The sequence below is a fragment of the Prionailurus bengalensis genome, chromosome B1 (genome assembly GCF_016509475.1).
Source record: "Prionailurus bengalensis isolate Pbe53 chromosome B1, Fcat_Pben_1.1_paternal_pri, whole genome shotgun sequence".
NCBI classification, from domain to species: domain Eukaryota; kingdom Metazoa; phylum Chordata; class Mammalia; order Carnivora; family Felidae; genus Prionailurus; species Prionailurus bengalensis.
In genome coordinates this window covers 109325814-109350549 of record NC_057344.1, presented here as the reverse complement: position 1 = coordinate 109350549, position 24736 = coordinate 109325814, and the positions used below count along the sequence as shown (strand labels likewise).

The following is a 24736-nucleotide window of genomic DNA, read 5'->3' as shown; positions in this document are numbered from 1 at the left end:
ATGCTACTGGGCCCTAGAGGAGATAGTGTTTCTCATGGATTTTCAAAGTGACTGGGTGGCCATAACTGGACATCATAATTTGAGCATTGGCAGCCCCACCAAATCCTAAATTCAGTTGTACCCACTAGTAATTCATTGTTAGATGGGAGTGGTATGTCTGGGATCGATCTCAAGCTGATCCAAAGGCTACAGATGACCTTTACAAATGAGTGACCTAGACCCTCATGTCACCTATCACTGTTCCACCAATGCCTCTATATCAGCTTATTCCTATATTTTCATGGAAGGCCCCCTATATCTGCTGATGAAGAGGGGGAAACTCAAGCTTGTTTGTGGATAGATTGACCCACATGTTAGCAGAGACTGAAAGTGGACTGCTGTTGCACTACAAGCCCCTAAAAACTAGTGGCTAAGGGAAAACTTCCAATTAAAAGAGTTATGGGCAATGTTCTTAGTCATCTACTTTTTTTGTGGATAGACTAGTAGGGCAATATAAGGATAGAACAGATGAATAGGCAGTGGTGAATAGATTACCCAAGAGACTGAAAGGAGTGACATGAGAGTATTAGGGCTAATAAGTTCTAGGGTAAAGACATGTTGATGGACTCATGGTAGTGACCAAAAAGTTTGATGATCTTTGTACTGTGCATTAATGTACACCAAAGATATTCAAGGTAGAAGTGTAAACAACCAAGTGGACAGAATGATTCAGTCAGTTCCCAACATTCCCACATGTCACCTAAGCTCTGTCCTTAGCCAGCCCTTTGCTGGAGCAATGGGTTTGTGAATGGAGTACCTACGGTATCAAGATGGAAGCCATTCATAAGCTTCCTTCTCCCAAGTCTGCTCTAGTTACAGCCACTGTCGAGTATCTGACCTGCCGGTAACAGAGAACAGTTCTCTGTTAATAGTTCTCTGTAAACAGTTCTCTGTAAATCCCAGAAATTGACTACCCTACCACTTAATAGAAAATTGATTATTTTGGACACTTTTACTTTGAAAGGGGCAGTGATTCATCCTGACCCATACTGACACATATTCAGAGTATGGATTTGCCTTCTCTAGTCACATAGGCTGTATCCTCTTCTCTTTCCTGTTTTACTTTTTCCCTTATAGGTTTTTCTCTTTTTTTAATATGAAATTTATTGTCAAATTGGTTTCCATACAACACCCAGTGCTCATCCCAAAAGGTGCCCTCCTCAATACCCATCACCCATCCTCCCCTCCCTCCCACCCCCCATCAACCCTCAGATTGTTCTCAGTTTTTAACAGTCTCTTATGGTTTGCCTCCCTCCCTACCTAAGTTTTTTTCCCCTCCCCCTCCTCCATGGTCTTCTGTTAAGTTTCTCAGGATCCACATAAGAGTGAAAACATATGGTATCTGTCTTTCTCTGTATGACTTATTTCACTTAGCATAACACTCTCCAGGTCCATCCATATTGCTACAAAAGGCCATATTTCATTCTTTCTCATTGCCAAGTAGTATTCCATTGTGTATATAAACCACAATTTCTTTATCCATTCATCAGTTGATGAACATTTAGGCTCTTTCCATAATTTGGATATATTTGAAAGTGCTGCTATCAACATTGGGGTACAAGTACCCCTATGCATCAGCACTCCTGTATCCCTTGGGTAAATTTCTAGCAGTGCTATTGCTGGGTCATAAAGTAGATCTATTTCTAATTTTTTGAGGAACCTCCACACTGTTTTCCAGAGTGGCTGCACCAGTTTGCATTCCCACCAACAGTGCAAGAGGGTTCCCATTTCTCCACATCTTCTCCAGCATCTATAGTCTCCTGATTTGTTCATTTTAGCCACTCTGACTGTCATGAGGTGATATATCTCAGTGTGGTTTTGATTTGTATTTCTCTGATGAGGAGTGATATTGAGCATCTTTTCATGTGCCTGTTGTCCATCTGGATGTCTTCTTTAGAGAAGTGTCTATTCATGTCTTCTGCCCATTTCTTCACTGGATTATTTGTTTTTTGGGTGTGGAGTTTGGTGAGTTCTTTATAGATTTTGGATACTAGCCCTTTGTCTAGTATGTCATTTGCAAATATCTTTTCCCATTCAGTAAATTGCCTTTTAGTTTTGTTGATTGTTTCCTTTGCAGTGCAGAAGCTTTTTATCTTGATGAGGTCCCAATAGCTCATTTTTGCTTTTAATTCCCTTGCCTTTGGGGATGTGTCAAGCAAGAAATTGATGCAACTGAGGTCAGAGAAGTTTTTTCCTGCTTTCTCCTCAAGGGTTTTGAATGGTTTCCTGTCTCACATTCAGGTCCTTTATCCATTTTGAGTTTGTTTTTGTGAATGGTGTAAGAAAGTGGTCTAGTTTCATTCTTCTGCATGTTGCTGTCCAGTTTTCCCAGCACCATTTGTCAAAGAGACTTTTTTTCTGAGAGTATCTCTTCAATAAATCATTTGAAGCCAAATTTCGTAACTCAGATTTTATTCCAATTAACTTTCCATCCCCAGCTTCTACTGTAACATGAATGCAGTGCAAAGTAAAAAGACAAATAATATATAAAGACAACTGTACTTTGTGAGAATTCGCCTTGGAAAAAGGGTACACTTTGTGGGTTTTTGTATGAATTCATCTGTAGAAACGGTGATGAAATGAGTTAATTACGAGCCAATAAACTTCACATTTTTTTACTCATTTTGCACAATAACTTAAATTTTATTTTATTTTTACCAGTGTCTTTAATTTATGTCATCTTTTTATTCAACTAGTATTCAATCTCAAACCCTTAATAGTCTAGCTTCAGTTTAATTCCATAACCATAATTTTCACTATGGCAGAGAAGACTAGACTATTTGGTTTCCTTTTATTCTTTCAGTTATGGAACATTCCTTTATTTTGCATAGTCTATAGGTTTCAGCCAGAGACTATATTTCACAATCTCTTTTGAATCAAGCTTTCTTCATCTGAATCATTTCAGTCCAAAGGAAGTATGCCAAAATGATGTAAAGTATCTTCTTAAGGGTAAAACCACTCTCCTTGGATTTTCCCTTTCCTAATGACTGTCAGCTGTAAAATGGTTACAATTGCAACATGTGCCTTGGACTCAGAGACATTGACCAGTTGCCAACCTGGGGCCCCGGATGACCCTCTATGTGGAATAGAGCTATCTAATGCTCCTAAATGTCCTGTCCATTTTTAGACAGTTGTATGAGTGAGATATATATATATCTGTTTTATTTAGTCAATTTATTGTTTGAAATGTAATCATTATAGCAACATTGCCTATACTCTAACTCAAGGTGTTTCAAAGCACTTGTCTATGAGAAGATAAGGAACTTGAGTCAGAATGTGAATTATTGAACTGCTTACTGTAATAAGAACATCCTGCTACAAGCAAAAACAAAATTCCACCTGAAGCAGCCAGCGTGTTCAGTGATATAGTTGGTTTATAAGTTTCACAATGTTCTTGTCTCATAGCAAATCAGCAAAAAGCAATTCAAGCCCTTTCATGGACCACACTTTGAGTAGCACTGCTCTGAATTAACAATCGCCAACACCATACACAAAAATAAACTCAAAATGAATAAAGAACCTAAGTGTGAGCCCTGAAACCATAAAATTCCTAGAATAAAACAAGCAAACAGGCAGTAATATCTTTTAAATAGGCCTTAGTAACATTTTTCTAGATATATCTCCTCAGGCAAGGGAAACAAAAGCAAAAATAAATTATTGGGACAACACCAAAATAAAATCCTTTCTATAGCAAAGGAAACCACCAACAAAATAAAAAGGGGAGAAGATATATGCAAATGATATATCAGACAATGGGTTAATAGCCAAAATACATAAAAACTTTTACAACTCAACACTGAAATAAATCCAATTAAAAAATGGGCAAAGGGCCTGAACAGACAGTTTTCTAAAAAAGACATGCAGGTGGCCAACAGACACATGAAAAGATGCTCAGCATCACTAATCATCAATGAAATGCAAATCAAACCACAATGAGGTATCACCTTACACCTGCCAGAATGGCTGGAATCAAAGACAAGAAATAAAAAGTATTGGTGAGGATGTGGAGAAAAAGGAACCCTCTTGCACTGTTGGCAGGGATGTAAACTGGTACAGCCAACATGGAAAACAATACGGAGATACCTCAAAAAAGTAAGAATAGAAATACCATATGATCCAAGAACTCTACTGGGTATTTACCCAAAGAAAATAAAAATACTAATTCAAAAAGATATATGCACCTCTATATGTTTATTGCAGCATTATTTACAGTAGTCAAGATATGGAAGTAACCTAAATGTCCATCTATAATTGAATAAATAGAGAATATGTGGCATATACATACAACAGAGCATTACCAAAACATAAAAGAGAACGAGATCTTGACATTTGTGACTACATGGATGGACCTTGAGGGTATTTTGCTAAGTGAAGTAAGTCAGACAGAGGAAGACAAATGCCATATGATTTTGCTTATATATGGAATCTAAAAAATAAAATGAACAAACAAAAATGCAGAAACAGACCCATAAATAGAGAATGAACTGAAGGTTACCAGAGGGCAGAGGGCTGGGGCAATGGGAAAAATGTGTGAAAGGTGGTGAGAAGTACAGACTTCTAGTACAGAGTCACGGGAATAAAAGGTACATCATAGAGAATATAGTCAATGGTATTGTCACAGTGTTGTGTGAGGACAGTGGCTACACTTGTGGTGACCTTAGCATAATGTAGAGACTTCTGGAATCAGTATGTTGTAGACCTTGTGTAACATTGTGTCAACTACAGTTCAATTTAAAAACTGACAAAACCGACCTAATGTTTCAGTTACACTGTATTCACTATTATAGATATACTCATGTCTGTACCTGATTCTTCCAAGCTTATTTGAACAATTTATTTTTCTGTGCAATGTTCTTTTTTTTTAAACCAATCCATAGTAAAAATTTCACCAATTATTCTAGTGTCAGCTAATATTTCCCATAAAACTTCCTTATCTTAGAGGGGTGGCATAGCCCAGTTGTTAAAAGAGTGTGAGCTCAGGAGGAAGACTGCCTGTGTCCTATGGAATTTTCCTAAATTCTCTGAGTCTCAGTTTCCTTATCCAAAAAATAATGATTGATGGTATCTACTTCACATGGTTAGTGAGAGTGTTAAAGGAGCTAATATATTTAAATGAGCAAATTGTTCTGTATAAGAGAGAGTGATTATTATGTGATCCAATGTTAGCTTCCCCCCCCACCTTTGTTTACATGAGTCAGTCAGTTGAAGCAGCAGAAAGAAATTACTATTGCTGATAGACTGGTTTAGTATAGATATCCTTCCTTAAAGCAGACTTCCTGGTCTACTGTCTGAACCCTAGAACCTAAGGTGGTTGTCTCTTCTCAGCACAAATTCATGGTTCGATGACTAGGTTTCTGAGATGTACGACTTACTTGATAGGGAAATAGCTTGGGAGTTTCTTCGGGAAAACTTGAGAATATAGATTGCTCTGTGAGACCCAAAGACCCCTATATAATCCCAACACAATTTATTTTTGAATATGCTTTCTGTCTGGCTCTTACAACTCATCCAATTTATTGTTTTAGCACTTGCCATCACTCAGGTCACAACTAAAATATGACCCCATGTAAGAGGCCTTCCCTGATGACCATAGCCAAAGCACCTCCTCCCAATCCTGTCTCTCTATGGTAGCTTATGGTCACATTTATTTCACTGTACCTGAAATTATTCCATTCAAGTATTTGTTTATAGTAATTTTAAATTACATATATATAATGCATTTATATTTGTAATTCTATCTCAACTAGAATGTGAGTTCTCTGAAGCAAAAAACCCATGTTTGTCTTCTTGACTGCTACAATCTAATACATAAAAAGTGTTTGATAAAAATGGACTGAATGAGTAACCGACTTAAGACAGGCACAGTCAATCTATAGTAATAGGCATAGACAGATTTTGCTACGTTTGAAAACTAATGTAATATGAACCGTGTAGACATTTTACTTCCAAAACTATGACCAAAAAGCATCTGCAATCTCCAATGATGTCTTTCATAGTGCTCCAGAAGCTAGTGTTTGCTATTTCCTTAAGCCCTTAAGCCAAAGCTTTATACCTTGAACGTTTTCCTCATATTAACTGCTTTGTTTGTAAAGAATTTATTTCTCAACTCTATTTTATACGTTAAACAATAGGAAAGCAGTTCTCATGACCTACACTTATCAAGTTTCCCCACACACATCTCAACGAAGAACAAATCTCAGATTGGGTGTTTAATTCATCTGCTCAAATGGTTTCCATATTCTTAGCAAAAGTAGACAAGCAAACTGATCAATCATTCAGCGCCACTGCTGGAAGTGTCTTTTGTGGGATCTTCTGGTTCCCTATGTTCAACTAGGCCACTTATTTTCTTTATTGCAGTACACCTTGTCTCTGCCATTCAAATTTTTGCATGCAAAACCTGTGAAGTGGGCAAATTCAATATAACACTTGAAAAGAGTTTTCTTTGTCACACAGAACATGAATAAACATGCTTGTTTTAGTAGACAAAGACACTAATTATTTCTAGTTGTACTTTCCCAAGAAATTATACCAACAAAAATAAACTATCAAATAAAATTCCTGGATGCTGTTACAGTGCTTTCTGTTCCAAGTGCTTTTATGACTAACAATTCAATTGACACTACTCCTGTTTTTCCTATACGTATTTTACAGTTGGTGGCATTTGTACACCTCAATCTAGGCAGATTGCCTGTTTTTATAACTGCATCCCTTGTATGTTATGCTATTTTCAGACTTTCCAGATGTCCATTATTTCTTCTTTCACCTCTTTTCCTGCATGTTTCCTCTTGTGTCTGTTAATCACAAGTCTGTAAACAGGATGTTTGCATTTCCTATTTTATATTCTGAAAATGTTTGTTTAGATTTTTCCTACTCTGATTTTTCTTCTATTGCCTGAATATTTGAATAACAGCTAACATAATATCTAACCTTTATTGATCACCTTCTATATTCCAGGCACTTGCTTGACATAGATTATTTCTAATCCTCAAAGCAACCTGGCAAGACAGATATCATTATCCCTTCTTTACACCTGAGGAGCCTGAGATGCAAGGTGTTTTATTTAGGTCTTGCTGAAGGTCACACAGCAAGTTAGTTTCAAATCTGGAATCCAAAGCTGGTGTTGTCTCTGAAGTTAAATAGTGTGTGTGTGTGTGTGTGTGTGTGTGTGTGTGTGTGCGTGTGTGTGTATGTGCGTGTGTAAGAGAGAGACATAAAGAAAGAGGGAGACAGAGAGAGTTTGTAGGAGTGATTATGAAGGTGAAAGGGTCTTCCCAAGAAAAAGCAAACCCTTTCCTTTTACTTTCATACTTTGTTCCATTGCTATTATTTTAATTTCAAAAGTCAGAAAATTGCAAAGCAATTATATCCCTTTTCCTTCTCTAACCTGATTGTTCTCTGCATATCTGAAACTGCCATAAACAGTAATTTACTCTTTTAAGTATCTAGAACTATAGATATATTGAAACTTAAAAAAAATATTCAGTTAAAATTGCTTTAGGCAGCTCATGGTTACAGTGCCAGTCTAGTAAAAATGCATGTAACTCAGCTCTCACACAGGTAGAGAGGATGCAGGTGGTTTTGCACATGGAATACATGATGAGGTGAGGCAGATTTACTTTTAAGAAGATATAAGAGAGGTAGAGAGAAGACTCCCTGAGGTGATGGGCCAGACTTAGAAAGGGGAGTAAATTCTGATGAAATTGTGTTACTGAGAACGGTATTAGCACCCAGCTTTTTCCTCTCCAATTGAGTAAGAACTTCAAATTCATAATCAAGCTAAAAACATGTATTTTTAAAAAAATCACACTGCTTACCTTATCCTGAAGTTCACAGTTTTATAGAATACATGAAAATAACTTCTGTTCTCATTAGATGTAGTTGGAATAACGTTGCCTTTACTAAAAATCTGCTTTGCTCATTGCTTCTCCACATCCTTCACTGACAAGGACACTGTGGAATTATCAGTGAGATTGATTATCCACTCTCAAGTCATGTGCCTATTCCAGATAACTGGGACATATCTAGACTTTAATAGCTAAAGCCTTAAAAACGCCCAGTGCTCATGGCAAGATTATTTTGTTAATTACAAATGTTTCAGAGATTATTGGTTTTCTCTTCATTTCCTTTCTGCTTGCCTTCTGCTGTTCTGACCTCACTGTTTAAAGGAGAATGCTATGCAAGGTGTATTTGTGGGTTTTTTTAAAATTCTTCTTCTTCCTCCCTACTTGGTTGTGTTGTTTTAAAAGTTCTTCTGTTTATTGAGTTTCTCCATGTACATGTCTTTAAAAAAGATCCTTTTCCAATCTGTTTTATACGGGCTGGTGACTTCCAATTTTTTTGTCTCTTGATGTCATTTAAGCCTAATGTAACCCACATACACTGATGAGTAATTTTAATAGGCTATGGATGTTTATTCTCAGTGCTTCAATCAGCAAATCCTTATGGAGAAACTCTAAGACACACACCATCTTCACAAAGCTTGATTCTACCTGCATACTATGTAAAATGCAGCTAGTCCATCAATTCCTTGGAAAAGCCTTTCTTTTCTGAGTGCACTGATTTATAATGAATGCTCTCTCCACAGAATTCCCCTAGCACTTAATGGTCTGACTCTTACTCCAGCTTTCCTCCCAAAGTAGTCTGAATATAGAGGAGAATAAATGCCCACTTCTGAGAGTGGGAGTGGATGGAAAAGGGCTTTTGGTTCTGTGTGGGTCTGGGGTAACAGCGCCATCAGAGCTGTTTTAAGCATAAAGAACCTCTGATTTACCCTAAACATCTATGCACTCATCACCATATTATATCCATGTTTATTTAAATAAATTGATACTGTTGGCATTTACCACGAAATATTTTCATAGTAAAATTGACCCCAGGAGATGATAGGTTTACTCTAAAGCTCTGAGTATATTTAAACAGATGCACATCCCTACATACAGTATCTTATATTATTGTTTATGGTTTTATGAATATCTTGTTAGAGAATCTAGATAGCTAACTCAATAAAAAACTATTTTAAAACTCCTATTAATAGGTTGGTATAATATAGCATATTCACTCACAGTATGCGTCTTAAGTTATCAGGCATATCTTTAAGGCACACACACAAAAATTCAGGGCTTCGTTGTTGTTATACTTGGATTATGTGCTGAAAATCTATGTTTTATGATGATTTTGATTCAGAAAGGATGAAAGTGTTATAACTTTTTATTTTATTTATTTTATGGCACTATCTTCAAGTAGTTTTTCTATTACCAAACCTCAGTAAGTTATTTGTGTGGGGAATTTGACACTTGACAAGATCATGTTTGCAACTAATTGACAGGAAAAGGAAAGTCCATGACTTATGTTACCATTTCTGGATGTCAGAATGTCTGACAGCCTTGTATAACCAAATAGGGAAGTGCTTCAATGTAAGCTAAAAATTAAACTCATGAGGAATTTCCAACATATTTGGGAAACACTCCTGAGAGGTTTAAATACTAGTCTGAGTTAGGAAAATAAGTGTAACAAATACATAAATTCAAAGTGTGATTAGGAAAAAATACAGAAAAATAAGATGATGATGTCTGTGCCTCTATTATGCGTGCCATCTATGAAGTGATGAAAAATTATTCTGCTATTTCACGGGAAAGGCTAAAAGATGAATAATTCCAAATGAAAAACATGAAATTATAGAGTTCTTATTTCCCCAGATGTTGCAGATAAGTTTTCCTTTAACCTCAGTGTCTCACCCACAAACAATTTCTACCATTTCATGAAAGGTCTCACTCTTTTCACCAAGAAGTTTCCCTTTTTCATGGCTACATTATTGTCTCAACTTCAGTTCCTCCCTGTTCTTACCTGTCCTGGAAAAAAACTTCTGGTATAATCTTTATTGTCCAATTTTTTTTTTAATTACTTTACTTTCATCTTCAGAACCTGCAGAGAATTGCTCCTTGTTGCCTATGAGACTCAGATTACTCTGATAGCCTTCAAAGGCTTCCCAACTGACTTGTATGTGCTTCCCAAGGTTATTTCTTATTGGATTCCTACTGTTCTCTAAGAAACAAATGTTTATTTTATTGTTCTTTGTGCACATGCACACACCTCTGCCTTTGCTTATTCATTCATGAGATTTTAATGACAGTGGTTATGGTACCATGCTGGGTTCTAGGTTACAAACATGAATAAACAGTCTCAACTCCTTCAGGTTTCCATGAGCTGGCATATGACAGACGTAAGTGTCTGCAATACCATATGGTAAGTGCAGTAATAGAGTCATAAACAAGGTATAAAGTGGAAAAGAGAGGAATTAATATGAAAACAAATGTTAATGTCATTTTGTTCACATAACCAGGAGGTATTATGGTTTGTAAGTTCTATGAAAGCAAAGACCTTTCTATTATGTAGGTACTTCAAAGGTATAGGTCAAGGGGCACCTGGGTGGCTCAGTTGGTTAAGTGTCTGACTTCGGCTCAGGTCATGGTCTCACGGTTCATGAATTCAAGACCCATGTCGGACTCTGTGCTGACAGCTCAGAACCTGGAGTCTGCTTCAGATTCTGTGTCTCCCTCTCTCTCTCTCTGCCTCTCCCCAGCTCATGCTCTGTCTCTCTCTCTCAAAAATGAATAAACATTAAAAAAAGTTTTTAAAAAAGTATAGGTCAAATAAATTCACACCGAATATACCACCAGATTCTTCTAAAGTAACAAGGCATACCTGAAATTCCATCCTACAGAGGGAGTCGATGACAGAAGTAGATTTATTTTTTTAAATGTAAAACTACCATTTTGCTGTGATTGGAACTACACTGCAGTAGGAATAAGAAAACCTGAGCTTTACTCCTGACTTGTCCCTAATAATCCAAGTGACTCTGAACAAGATATTTCATCTCACTAGGTGTCACCCATTTCTTCTCTAAAATGAATAGGTTGGGCTGGACATCCCTAACTTCTTATTCTGCGCTTACAATCTATAATTCTTTGTGTCAGAATTCATTTATTCCTTCAACAGACACATAATAATAGAATCTACAGTGTGTATGTCGCTAGACCTTGTGATTTGTTTATGTCACAGTTGTTCAAATCTCATCATTTCTAAGCTGGAGTTGGAGGATTTCACAGCTAGAATCAACAAAGGTGCTAACTCTTAAGGTTAGCACCTTGTGATTTACTTTCTACTTTTTTAATCCTGGAGCTACTGGCATGGAGAGAGAGAAAGCTCTTTGAGCATTCCCTTGGCCACACGGGCAAGCAGGAATCCACATCACGCTTGGCATGTTTGTTGATAGTGAGAGTCTGGAGTGACTGCGTGAAGATTGAGGCTGAGCTATCCTGACAGCTTGAGAGCTTAAAAGCATCGATTAGTGAATGTGCAAGAATCTGACCTTCTAAATGCCTCCATGTTGTGGTTTGGTTTTTATAATGAGAGTTAAAAGGGAAAAAAAAGGAAATCCTATTCTTCCTTGCTTCAGAGTGATTATTCTACCAAAACAAAAAGGGACATGAATAAATAGGAACCCGTGAGAATCCTTTTAAGAATCTTACACACTAGAGACTAACGTGAGGAAGATAAACTCTAGGGACAGAGTTCTATATGTGTCCTCAGCATATATTCTCACATTTAACAGCTTTGAAAGAATCAGTTTCCAGTGAAGGAAGCACAGATACATTCTGTGTTGTACTTACTATGCTGTCCATTGATAGATATTCATATTGCACTTTTTAATTAGGTGACAAAACGTTGCACATATATGGCAGTTGGTGCTAATGAAAATTTACATAAAGAACCGAAAGAAATTAAATAGATGTGAAGATTATCATTATTCATGTTTTATTTTTATTTGTAGTAACAAAAAAGTGTGAACTAAAAATCTTGGGAAAAAATAACAGTTGATTTACTTTTTAAAAATGAAATACACTAAATAAGACATGCTTAGAAACACAAAAGGGTATCTGAATTTTGAGAATGTATAACAATGACAGACACATTATACTAATCTATCTTAACTCTGTAGGGTTGTGAAGAGTGGGCCACAAAACACTTAATTAGTGCTGGTTATGTTTATATGTATTTTGTAAAACTAAATTCATATTGTATAAAGAACATGATGATAATGCTCACAGCTGCTCTGTTTGTCATCATAAATATGAATATGGAGAGAAGAGATAACCACTAGGGAAAGGGACTCAGAAAGTATTATGCACTTTATCTCTACTTAACCATTTGTAGTCTCATAGACATGGTTTATGACAGGCAAACTGATCAGATTTCTTTAATAAGTCAGCTGTTCTCAAAATCTCACATACATGAACAATTCCCTTTTCAACTTAACTGCTCATCTGCTTTCTACTCCTTGTTTTCCTTCTTAAACATATTTGAGAAAATATGGCACTTTAGTTAATGAGAAATGCATGCAACTTTATTTTTCAGTCAAAAGAAACCACATATAATATAATTTGCTTGATAAAATGGAAGTCTTTTAGTAAATATGTACTCTTCAATGTTATTTAAATACTTTTATGATGGGTGCCTGGGTGGCTCAGTTGGCATGTGCTGAGCATCTGATTCTTGACAACTCTTTATTTTGGCTCAGGTCATGATCTCACAGTTCATGGGATCGAGCCCTGCATCAGGGCTCTGTGCTGATGGTGTAGAGCCTTCTTGGGATTCTCTCCTCTCTCTCTGCCTCTCTGTTTCTCTCAAAATAAACTTTAAAAAATTTTTAAAAGTAAGTATTTTTATGATAAGCTATTTTGATAACATATTAAAATTGCTAAACATGTAAATTACAACAGTAATTACAAAAAATTTGTGAACTCTCTGAAGCCTTTTCTGATTAATTCTATCATTTGTTAAGAACTATCTAGGAATTTACCTCTATGATGTTATTCAAAATTGTCAGCCCATTCAAATGTTTTGTGTATACTTAGGGTGTCATGTCTTCAAAATGACATAGGTCTCTAAGAAATGGTTCTATTTTCTGTGTCTAATTTTCATTTATACCACCAATCAACTGAGGTAGTATTTCATATTTAACAGATATTTCATCAATATTTAGAATCATCGAGTAGACCAAATCATATTGGAGCTGATGTATCTTTGATTATATTTACTCCTTAACAAAATGAACAGCATTACTGATATTGAAATGATATCAATAAATACAATTCTTGATTAAAAAAAACTTACACAATATTAAGAGATACAAATCCTTCATCTAAAGAAAACTTTCCTTCCTCTAAAGGAAAAGAAAGTTTGGCTCCTGGGGCTGTTGACTCATGTCATAGACTCTGGGTCTGGAGTTCTCTCTTGTCCAGCAAGAGAGTGGGATGCAGGATTGAGAATGCAAGAGAAGCTAATGTCCGGGAGAAGGCAAGAGCCCTGAGTAAGGGTCCTTGCTCCATTTTTATTAGGATCAGAAGGCTTACAAGTGTGATGGGTGTGCACAAAGAGACAATGAAACTGTGAACATTAATTCATGGGTGTGGGGAAGAGGGGGTTTTGAAGATAGGTGGTGTTAGGGGTTTGGGTCAATACAAAATTAAATTCATGTGCTGGGTGGGAGGTTGTTTATAGCAAGCATGAGGTGTCACCTTTGTTTATCTGAACTGGTCTAGGGGACAAGAAAGACAGAGCATACTACCTTAGGGTCAACAAGGCACCTTTATTTTGCTAATTAGCTCCACTCTGGGCAACTTCACCCTGCTCTGGTCTATAGCCCTGTTTACCTGTTTACCTATTTTGGTCCTTCCTTCTTGTGAGAGCAGCTTTCTGCTATTGTACTAACCTCAGGGGCATTTCCACCCTGAATATCTAATCTTGTTTACTTCATCTTGGATGTTTTCATTCTGAGATTTCCTATTCCTATACTTTTGTTCTATACTGGGGGCCTTTGCTCCCTTTACCTAACCTTATTTACCTAATCTTGTTTACCCAAACTTGGGTGTGTACATCCTATGGATTTCTAATTCTTTATGCCTTGTTAACCCATGGGTGCAAGCTCAAGGAATTCCTAAGCATATTCCCCACAGACTCATTTATTGTATGTTAGCTGTTTAAAACTTTTGTTAAGTTGGCTACTTTGTATTGTTACTGTACTATGAATCATAGATATCTCATAAATAAACATGTGTGAGAAAAGAACTGATTTACTATCAATGATTTACCAATTTTATAAGTACGTGAGCACTTTTGAAGAATGCCATTTATGGGACGCAATGCTTGGCCTTTATGATATTCAGCAGCTACTTGGTATGATGCTATACACTACGATAATTATGTCTTTATCTATTTATCTGTCTATCTAACTTATACACCAAACATAAAGATGGTCAAGCAACTTATCAGAGGGGCAAAAGAATTAGAATGTGTAGTTCAACAAAAACACAAATGGTGAAGAGTTCCTGAATAAATCATCAGACTAAAGTATGAATTACTCTAGCAGTCAGTTGTAAAGCACATTTTCAAACATATGCTAGTGAATAAGAATAGCAAGGAAACCCTGCTGACTTTGGGAGAACATACTGTGTTTCATTCTTTGCATTTGCTAGAGCAACTAGCCTTGCCTTATACACAGTAGATACCCGATAAACATGTGTTGGACGACTTCCTGACTGAATAGACACAGAGAGGCATGTAACATGAATTATGGAATAAGAAGAAACATAGAATCTTGGGGAGAAAAAGGGGATGGTAACAAGTCTGGTTCACAGTGATTTCTCATTAACGATGATGCTATTTCTCTACCAACTGCTTAGCAGGGGTCTATGTGATCTGCTCTCTGCAGCCAGCTTATTGATTGTGCGGGTCAATATAATGTAATGCATAAAGAACCAAGAAAATGGGAGGTAACATTTTCCCAGATAACTGCTAAGAAGCAGATACTTTGCACTTTCATACAATGAGGGTGAGTGACTCCCATGTGAAGCTGAATTATTTGTAAAAGCGATCCTAAAACTGATGATTTTTTTTTTTTTACCAATAGGTCTGATCCTAGTGAAAGATAAATTAGATTTAAGAGAAATGTGAAAACCTATTAAAGACAGCATTTGTAGAAGCATGAGGTAAAAAGTGTTTTTCTTTTTCATTTTTACTATGTGTGTTTACACATATCGGGGGGTTAGTTATAGGGTTTTAGATTATGATGGCTCCTGGCTTCTGTCTCCCTAGATACTCAGTGCCTAACCATTTTATTGCCAGTTAGTGCTCACACTAAATGAGAGTGAAAGTGAGTAGCAGCGAGGAGACACCAACAATAAAACAACATCCTTAAAGCAAAAGTTCCGAACCAACCAAACCAACAAGCCAAACAACAGAGAAACAAAAAATACACTTAATGCATAAAACAAAAAAAGTTACTGAAGAGAACAAAACTAATGAATAAAAAAGAAGTTTGTGTTAAATGTCAGTTTTCATATCTCCAACAGAGTTCCAAGTCAAATTAGGCCCTGGTTTCTTTCCTTTCACCGCAGGAGAGAATGTTTCACCTTACCTGCCAGAGAGGGTCTTTTTGCTCAGGGAAGAGCTCAAAGTACTTGTGTGCGAGTTGCACTGGGGGCAGAGTTTGCAGTTTCAGGGTGGTCCAGCTCTGCACGAAGTTGGCCAAGTTCACAAAGGTATATAACCCCAGGCGGTCATTCCCATAATTCGACAAATGGGTCATGAAAATGCTGATCTGAAAGACAAGTACAAATGACGGTAGAATAAACATACTTACGTTCAAAAATGGCATAGAATCTTCAAGCAGTACCTCACCTAACCTTGGAATTTCATGAGAAATACAATGATTATTTTAGGTGGTGTTATGAACTGAATTGTGTTCCTCCCAAATTTATATGTTGAAACCATAATCTCCAAGGGATGGTTCAAAGATTAGGCCTTTAGGAAGGTAATCACAGTTAAACAAGGTCATAAGGGCAGGGCCCTAGTCTGATAGGTCTTGTGCCCTTATAAGAGGAAGAAATAACTGCACTCTCTCTCTACCTCTGTCCTCCCGCCCTCTCTCCTCCTTTCCCCCCTCACTCCACTTCCTTTCTCTCCCCCTTTCTCTCTCTTTTCTTCCCTCTGTCTTTCCCTCCATCCTCTTCCTTTTCCCCATCTCCCTAACTCCCTCTGTATACATCCGGAAGGCTGTGTCTATAAACCAGGAAGAGAGTTCTTACCAGAAACTAAATTTGCTGCTACCTCAATCATAGACTTCTAACCTCCAAAGCTGTGAGAAAATAAATGTCTATTATTTAAACCATCCAGTCTGTGACATGTTGTTATGGCAGCTTGCACAGACTAATACAAGTAGAAAGCCACATATTTGATTTCTATTTTATTTTTTAATTTTTATTAAAAAATTTTTTTTTAATGTTTATTTATTTTTGAGACAGAGGGAGACAGAACATGAGTTGGGGAGGGGCATAGAGAGGAGACACAGAATCTGGAACAGGCTCCGGGCTCTGAGCTGTCAGCACAGAGCCTGATGCAGGGCTCGAACTCCCAGACTGTGAGATCATGACCTGAGCCGAAGCCGGATGCTTAACCGACTGAGCCACCCAGGCGCCCCTGATTTCTGTTTTAGAATCACTCTTAAACTCATTTTTAAAATAGAAATTGAAATTGGGGTTTTTCCCCCCACACTGTTCATTAAAAGTATACTATTAATTTCCATGTCATTTTTTCCGTATTATAGAATCAACATCATTAAACCCAATAATAGTAACTTCTAGGCCACTAAAGACCCAGAATTAGACTAGTTCTAAAATCAAACAATTGTTCCTGATCTTTACTGGTTTAGATATGTATGTAGATAGAAATGGAAGTAGACTCAAAACTCTAATGAAGACTTTCTACTGCAATAAAGTAATTGTTGGGGCATCTGGGTGGCTCTGTTAGTTGAGCATCCCACTCTTGAATTTGGCTCAGGTTATAATCCCCAGGTCGTGAGATGGAGCCCCACATCGGGCTCTATGCTGAGTGTGGAGCCTGCTTAAGGTTCTCTCTTTCTGTCCTCCTCAGCACCTCTACCCCACTCATGTTCTCTCTCTCTCTCTCTCAAATAAATAAATAAATAAATAAGTAAATTAATTAATTAATTAAAAAGGAAACTTAGTGTTTGCATGGAAACTGATTGCTTTTAGCTAAAAAACTCTTCTATACTTATCTTTTTGTAATATTTCTTATCTCTATATTAACTCTAAAAACACCATAGCATTTTGGTAATGTATTTTTGTAGATCAAAGATGATGAGGACAAAGTAAAATCTAGATTGATTGCTCTTGGACACAGCAACAAAAATTTCGAATATGATTACAGATATGATGTACAATCCATCAGGGATTGCAGTTGGAATTTAAAAATATTTAATTTTTTAATTTTTTTAAACGTTTATTTATTTTTGACAGAGGGAGAGAGACAGAGCATGAGCTGGGGAAGGGCAGAGAGAGAGGGAGACACAGAATCCGAAGCAGCCTCCAGGCTGCTGTTCGAGCGGGGCTCGAACTCACAGACTGCAAGATCATGACCTGAGTTGACGTCGGATGCTAAACCAACTGAGCCACCCAGGCGCCCCAAAAATATTTATTTTTTTACTGTTTACTTATATTTGAGAGAGAGAGACAGAACATGAGTGGGGGAGGGCAGAGAGAGAGGGAGACACAGAATCAAAAGCAGGTTCCATGCTCAGAGCCGTCATCACAGAGCACAGTGGGGCTCAAACTCACGAACTAGGAGATCATTACCTGAGCTGAAGTCGGACACCCAACCGACTGAGCCACCCAGGCACCCCTGGAATTTAAAAATATTAAACGAAGGAGAGGGGCACCTGGGTGGCTCAGTCAGTTAAGCCATCGACTTTGGCTTAGGTCATGGTCTTGTGGTTTGTGGGTTTGAGCCTGTATTGGGCTCTATGCTGACAGCTCAGAGCCTGAAGCCTGCTTCAGATTCTGTGTCTCCCTCTCTCTGTCCCTCCCCCCACTTGCACTCTGTCTCTCCCTCTCTTTTAAAAAATAAATAAATATTTAAAAAAATTAAAAAGAAATAAATGCAGGAGAATTTGTATATTCTTGATCTAAATTGTGGAGATTACTAATGTAAGTCATGAAAAGGGAATTAATAATTTTCTACCATAAATAATATTTGTACTTGCTCCTCAATCTAATATTTGCATATAAGCATTTTAAGAATTCATTTTTATTACTTATTTTTTAGATCTTTAATATTTCAGAGAAATTAACATACAATAATTAAGTACTTTATTAACTTAATTAGAAGAGCAACAGTAATTTAATGTTAGAAATAGTAACATTAAAGCAAATATAACATGTTAAGTGAATCAGAAAAATAATATCCACAGGCAGTATGTAGAAAGTCAAGTGTTGCATGGCTAATTTTTGTATGGATGCTAACTGATTTTTTTTTAAGGGTTAATGTTTCTTGGTGTGCTTACTTGGGTTGTTTAAACTATTTTGAAAATAAAAGTGGATTTGCAGTAACCATTCTAATATCATATCTTTGCAACCTGGTTAGAATGTTAGCCATGCAATAGAGTTTATATACAGCAGAATCATCGTGCCTAAGACTTAATTTGTCATTGGATAGGTATAAATGTATGAAGAGGATACCTTTTGTGTTAAAAATAATAGGACATTAACTTGTTCCAGAATTAAAAAAACAAACAAGCAAACAATACTCTGGCAAAGTACTGCCAGAGTAAGTTACAAGTTAAAGATATCAGGTTCACTGAATGCCCCTTTACTTTGGAAAAAAAACAAAAACAAAAAAACAACACAACATTCCCTTTCTATGTGTTATACTAGAATACTGAAATTAATTCTGTGAGAAAAATCTTATTAAAATTATTAGAGATACTCCTCACCATGGTTGAAGGTGGGGAGGAGAGTGGGAGAGCTTGGTTCATTTCCTTCATATCCCTAAGTTATATAAAATAATACCTAAAAAGTATATGGTGCTTACTACATGCAAGGCACATATCTAAGCCTTTTACATATCTGAAAAGATTAAATCCTTTAACAGATAATTCTTATGGGGTAGGTACAGTTATTTTCTCTTTTTACAAATGAAGAGACTGGGGTATAGAGTTAAGTAACTTGTCCAAGTCCCACATCTAGTCAATGGCAGAACAGAATTTAAAACCCAGGCCATTTGATTCCCAAATCTGATACATGATATACCTGACAGCTTCACTCAAATATTTTAATATATAGTTTCAAATCCATCATTTTTATTTCCTTCTGCTTTTTTAAAAAACAAAAGACAAAAACGTCTGTCTGTACAAAAAGTGGAAAATATATGTAAGCAGTATCTTGCTAACTTAAAGGTTTTTGTTTTCTTTTAAATTGGAATGCCAGAAGATAAATTATTTTTGGAATCTTATAAGAAAACTTTCAAAACGATGAGTTATAGTATTTGAAAGAATATTACTGACTGCCTGCAGATTTATCTTTGAAGGCAGTATCACTCCTATCATATTTCCAGCCCATTTTTTCCCTGTGGAGTGTATTCAAAGGTTTTTACTCTAAAGGTCAGAAAAGAGAGAGGCTATTTTAAAGAAGATTCTTCACATAGCTAATTTAGATACAAATTTATATTAAATCCCCCAAATGTTAGTTGGTACAACATTCTTGCTTGAGATTCATGTGGAATCATTAGAACAGGCTTGGGGGATCTATGTCTGTGAATGATTTTTGCACTGGCCAACTTCTCTCTCTTAAAGTTTCCCCTCCCAAATAGGAAGTGTCCTCTTGGCAGAACTTAATTACAGAGTTTCTAGAATATAAGGTAGTATCAGTCGTTGATGACCATATAATTGCAATGGTTGTCATGTAGAACTTCTTTATAATCACCACAAAATAATATACAATTTGATCCCAATAAGTATGCATTTATCTCATGTCACTACTGTAATTAAGAAATAAAACAGTGTAAGTAGTGTGCTTCAGGATAATTATAGTTTCTCAGGACTGAAATTGTTATGAAAAACCAGGCTGCTGGCTGAATGCCTAAAAAAATATAATAATGTCCTAGAAATATACCACCTGCCCTCTAGCATTATTATTTTAAGATGGAACTTTAAAGCACCTGTAAGTGTCTAAAATATGACAAAATTTTAATTTTTTTTTCAACGTTTATTTATTTTTGGGACAGAGAGAGACAGAGCATGAACGGGGGAGGGGCAGAGAGAGAGAGAGGGAGACACAGAATCGGAAACAGGCTCCAGGCTCTGAGCCATCAGCCCAGAGCCCGACGCGGGGCTTGAGCTCCCGGACCGCGAGATCGTGACCTGGCTGAAGTCGGACGCTTAACCGACTGCGCCACCCAGGCGCCCCAAATCTGACAAAATTTTAAATAAAAATACTATTTGGAGAGTACTGTAAAGATTATTTTTATATTATGGACAAATGTATATTATCATTTCATTAGGGTAGTAACTCAATGCCTTTAAAAGATTTTTGTCACAGTATAATTCTAAGTCATTTATTTAGAATTTCCTTAGGAGAACAAGCCTTGTTTTCCAAATGGAAGTATCAAACTTAATGCGGAGCAAATGCAAAATCTGCCTTTAGTGGGAAGCGACATCTGGAGATGTGTGGTTCTAAGCTGAGGCATGCTTCTGCATTAAAAAAAAATTTTTTTGGATTTATTTTATTTTTGAGAGAGAGACACACACAGAATCTGAAGCAAGTTCCAGGCTCCGAGCTGTCAGCACAGAGCCCAATGCGGGGCTTGAACTAATGAACTGTGAGATCATGACCTGAGACAAAGTTGGATGCTTAACCCACTGAGCCACCTAGGTGCCCCAATGTTTCTTCGTTTAAATGTTCCTTTGCTGGGAATAGAAGGGGCATCCTGGCCAGGATGGTTGCAATCACTGTTGTATGGGGCATCATGTTTACCTGCCTTACAGGTTAGAAACAAATTAATGCTGGTATATGGTCAATTGACTGCACTTTAAGAAAAATTCTGCAAGCACAGCTTAACTGCATATCTGACTTGCTAAACCACCTATTGTGCAGACAGAACATTTTAGATTTAGTATTTCTGGACAAGTGTCTTGTTCAAAAAACAAAACCTATTCAGAGGGTATAGTGAGAATAAGATAAATTAAGAATAGATGTGGTTTGAAGCATAAATAAGAGAAGTCAAAGAATATGCAGTATGAAATAGCAAATAATTAATTTTTCACAGACTTGCAATATATTGCTACTATTTTTTACATGACCGTATCTGTTCCTCTGCTTATCCTGTCCTTTTATTTATTTATTTTGATTGTTATGTCCTTACTTATATAGTAAGAATGCTCTTCCTCAGTACTCCCTAAGGCATCATCTAGAAAAGGTATGACTGTGCTATACGTTTGTTATGCTGCAGATGTTTATAGATACAACTCACTTTACCTCACAATATAGCTGCTCAGAGATATACATCGATTCAGGCAAGCAGAGTTTCATCCCTCATGTCACAAAGACAAGCAAGGGCATCATGTTCAATGAGTGAGTTTAAGAATAAGATATCAAGTGCTAATGTCTGAGGCCAACTGCAGCAGGCTGTCCAGGGCGCCCCTGAGGTCTGGGTGCCCTGGCTTCTGTCATCAAGCCTGCCTCTCTGTTGCCTTCGACACTTCTACATACGTCCCTCCCTCAACTCTCAACATGCTTAACTCCCTTAAAGCCAACATGAAACAAGTCTAATTTCTTCCTTTTATCTGGTGTAAAACAGAACTAAAACAAAAAACAAAAAACAAAAACAAAAAACAAAAACACTGGAAGGCACTCTCAAAGTCTAACTATTCGTTAGAAACATAAAACGGTTTTTCTGAATGCTAGATGCAATATGCAGGCACCAAAATTTGAGAAGATCATTACCTGTGAAATAAATCCATTTAATGATATAACTCTAGTCCAACAAAAAGGGAGGCTTTAAATATAGTAATATATAAATCTTGATAATAAGGAATTGGAGAAAAATAATTGAACTCTACGCATAATCCTTACATATGGTCAAAGTACTCTCACGGTGACCAATGGAAAAGTATTCTATAAATGTGGGCAAGTGGTTATCCTCCTGTTTAGTTGCAAATCATATAATTTATTGTCTGGTATAGCATTTTACTTTGCATCTTATGAATTCACTAACATCCAAAATAACAGAGAAGAACAAAATAAAAACACAAAGGCCTAATTTTATTCATAAAATGAAGCAACACCCTCTTCTAAATTGAGTTAAAATATTTTCACACTTCCAATACCAGAGTAGCTTCCATTGTTTTTCCTATTTGTATGACAAACAGAATGTCATGTAAATGGTATGGATGGATGCTAATATCCATAGCCAGAATATCAAATATAGTGTCTTCAATTAGAATTTCAAATCCCTTCTTAGAGCATGAATTTTTACATAAAGTGGACACTAAGTATCTATATATTAGTTCTGTATCTTATAGTACCTTTAAAAAGCAAATCATTTACAGAGTAGTCAGATACAAGGTTCATCAGAAAATATACATCATTATAACAAATACAGAAAGAAACAATAGCTTTGCAGAGCAAGATATATATACCTGATTTTAAGTCAGCTTGTCCTGTGCTCACGCTACAGCACAGTAATTTTCAAGATAAGCACTCAATATTAGCAGTTAGTTTCTACCTCTGCTTCTGTGGCCCTGCCAGTGTGCCCCTTTTCAGGAAGATTCCATTGTGTTTAAAAATATGCCCATTAGCTTGTTAAATTATTGATTAGGCTTTTAGTTCTCATAAAATGTGAAGATAGATAGAATATAGGGTAAGACGTCCCTGATGGCCCATCTGGTGGGTTTTAGCCTTGTACTCATATTTTCCTATAAAAAGCAATTTGTGTCTTTATTTTATTTTGAATATAGGCTGGAAGCACAAAGGAGATAATCCGTGTCAGACTATGAGTGTCAGACATTACCAATCTTAATGTCAATATACTTCTAGATTTAAATACACATGATATAATTGTTGTACAATAATTATAGGCTTCCCAAGTAATACCTTTTTAAGTCCTGGGCAACTAATAACTTAAAAATGTTTACATCTATATTCTCAGATACCAAAAGTAAGGAATATTTGCTCAAACCTAATATATTATTCTGCCACTCAATCTAAAAGACCATCACAAGCTTGGAATTCACTATTGAGATATACCAATTCATTTTTTTTGAAAAACATAACATATACTGAATAATTGGTTAATGGTTGATCTTTTTTAACACACTATTAACTTTGCTAAATGTTTTTATGTTCTCTTTTGTTGTATTTCTTGATTAGGTACTAAAAAAACATCCTACTTTGGAAAGAAGGAAATGAGGACCAAAAAGTTCAAGCGATCTTTGTGAGGTTATATGGGGAATCCCAGCAAAGCCAGTGCTCGAAGTTAGGGCTTGTGAATTCAGAATCAGTGCTCTTTCCCACATAAGGTTCTGCCAGAGACTTTGGCAACAAGCTCATCTAATTTCCTTCTGTTTCCTGCTCTCTCTCTTTTTATCATTTTAATTACCTGGTAGGTTTTATTTGTAACAATTTTAGGATAAAACTAACATTTCATTGTATACTTTTCCTAGAATTGGCCCAACATAAAATTTCACTTACATATTTTAATATTATGTTTAGAAATGGATGAAATAAAAGTCGATATTTCAATACCTACATCTCTACACAGATGTACATTTCAACTGTTTATTGACTCTGAACATTTTAAGATAATATATACTGAAGAGAGAAATTATTATTTCATTTGGGAAGATTAAGAGATTTCTTAATGGAAATGTGTCATAGAACTAGAAAGTAAATCCAATCTTCAAATTTTTAAAATATTTATGTTTGAGAGAGAGAAAGAGAGAGAGAGAGAGAGCATAAGTGGGGGAGGGCAGAGAGAGAGGGAGACCCAGAATCCGAAGCAGGCTCCAGGCTCTGAGCTGTCAGCACCGAGCCCTATGCGGGGCTCGAACTCACAAACAGTGAGATCATGACCTGAACTGAAGTCAGATACTTAACCTACTGAGCCACTCAGGCACCCCATCCAATCTTCAAATCTTAAAGGAATGTGTTTGATTTTAGCAAACCTTTCAAGATGTACTCCTCTAGGAATTATTATTAGAAGGAGAAAGAAAAAGAGTAGAAGGAGAAGTAAAAATGGAAGGAAGGAAGAAAGGCAGGCAGGAAGGAAGGCAGGAAGGCAGGATGGAAGAGAGGGAGAGTGGAAAGAAGAAAGAGAAGCTCCAAAATCCAACATGTCTTGCCATCTGTAGTTCAGACAGATGGAAAAAAGTAGGCCACTAAGAATGATTTAGTTCGTGTCTTTAAATATCAGATTAAACTGTAACTATTGATCCTCCTACTCAGGCTACTTCCCTAAGTAAAGGATGCTCTTTCCATGTGACTTTCAGTGTGGTTTCATGTAAAATGTGCATCCCCACAAACATTTATAATCAATTACTATTCTTTCAGTTGATGTTTTAACATTCCATACCCTTTTCTATTAAAAAGAAGACTTTCTTGGGTGTGTGAAAAAAATTATAACTTTGTTTTTAATTTGGAGAAGGTTTAATGAAGGAAATAATACCAATAGAACAATTTAAAAATTAAAAGAGACAGTAATTAAAATATTATCCTGGGGACTTACTGCTGAAGTCAGAAAATATAGAAAATGATTTTGGGTTGCTGGTCTAATTCACATCGGTTTGGTC

At 36.4% G+C, this 24736-nt stretch overlaps 1 protein-coding gene across 1 annotated transcript in view; it reads right to left on the bottom strand.

Moving 5' to 3' along the window:
* The window catches only part of NDST4 (N-deacetylase and N-sulfotransferase 4), a 251474-nt gene that overhangs the window by 26926 nt on the left and 199812 nt on the right, over window positions 1-24736 (bottom strand). The window contains exon 6 of the mRNA XM_043569681.1: window positions 15515-15697. Coding sequence (XP_043425616.1) covers window positions 15515-15697 — 183 coding nt within the window. The remainder of the gene's footprint in view (window positions 1-15514; window positions 15698-24736) is intronic.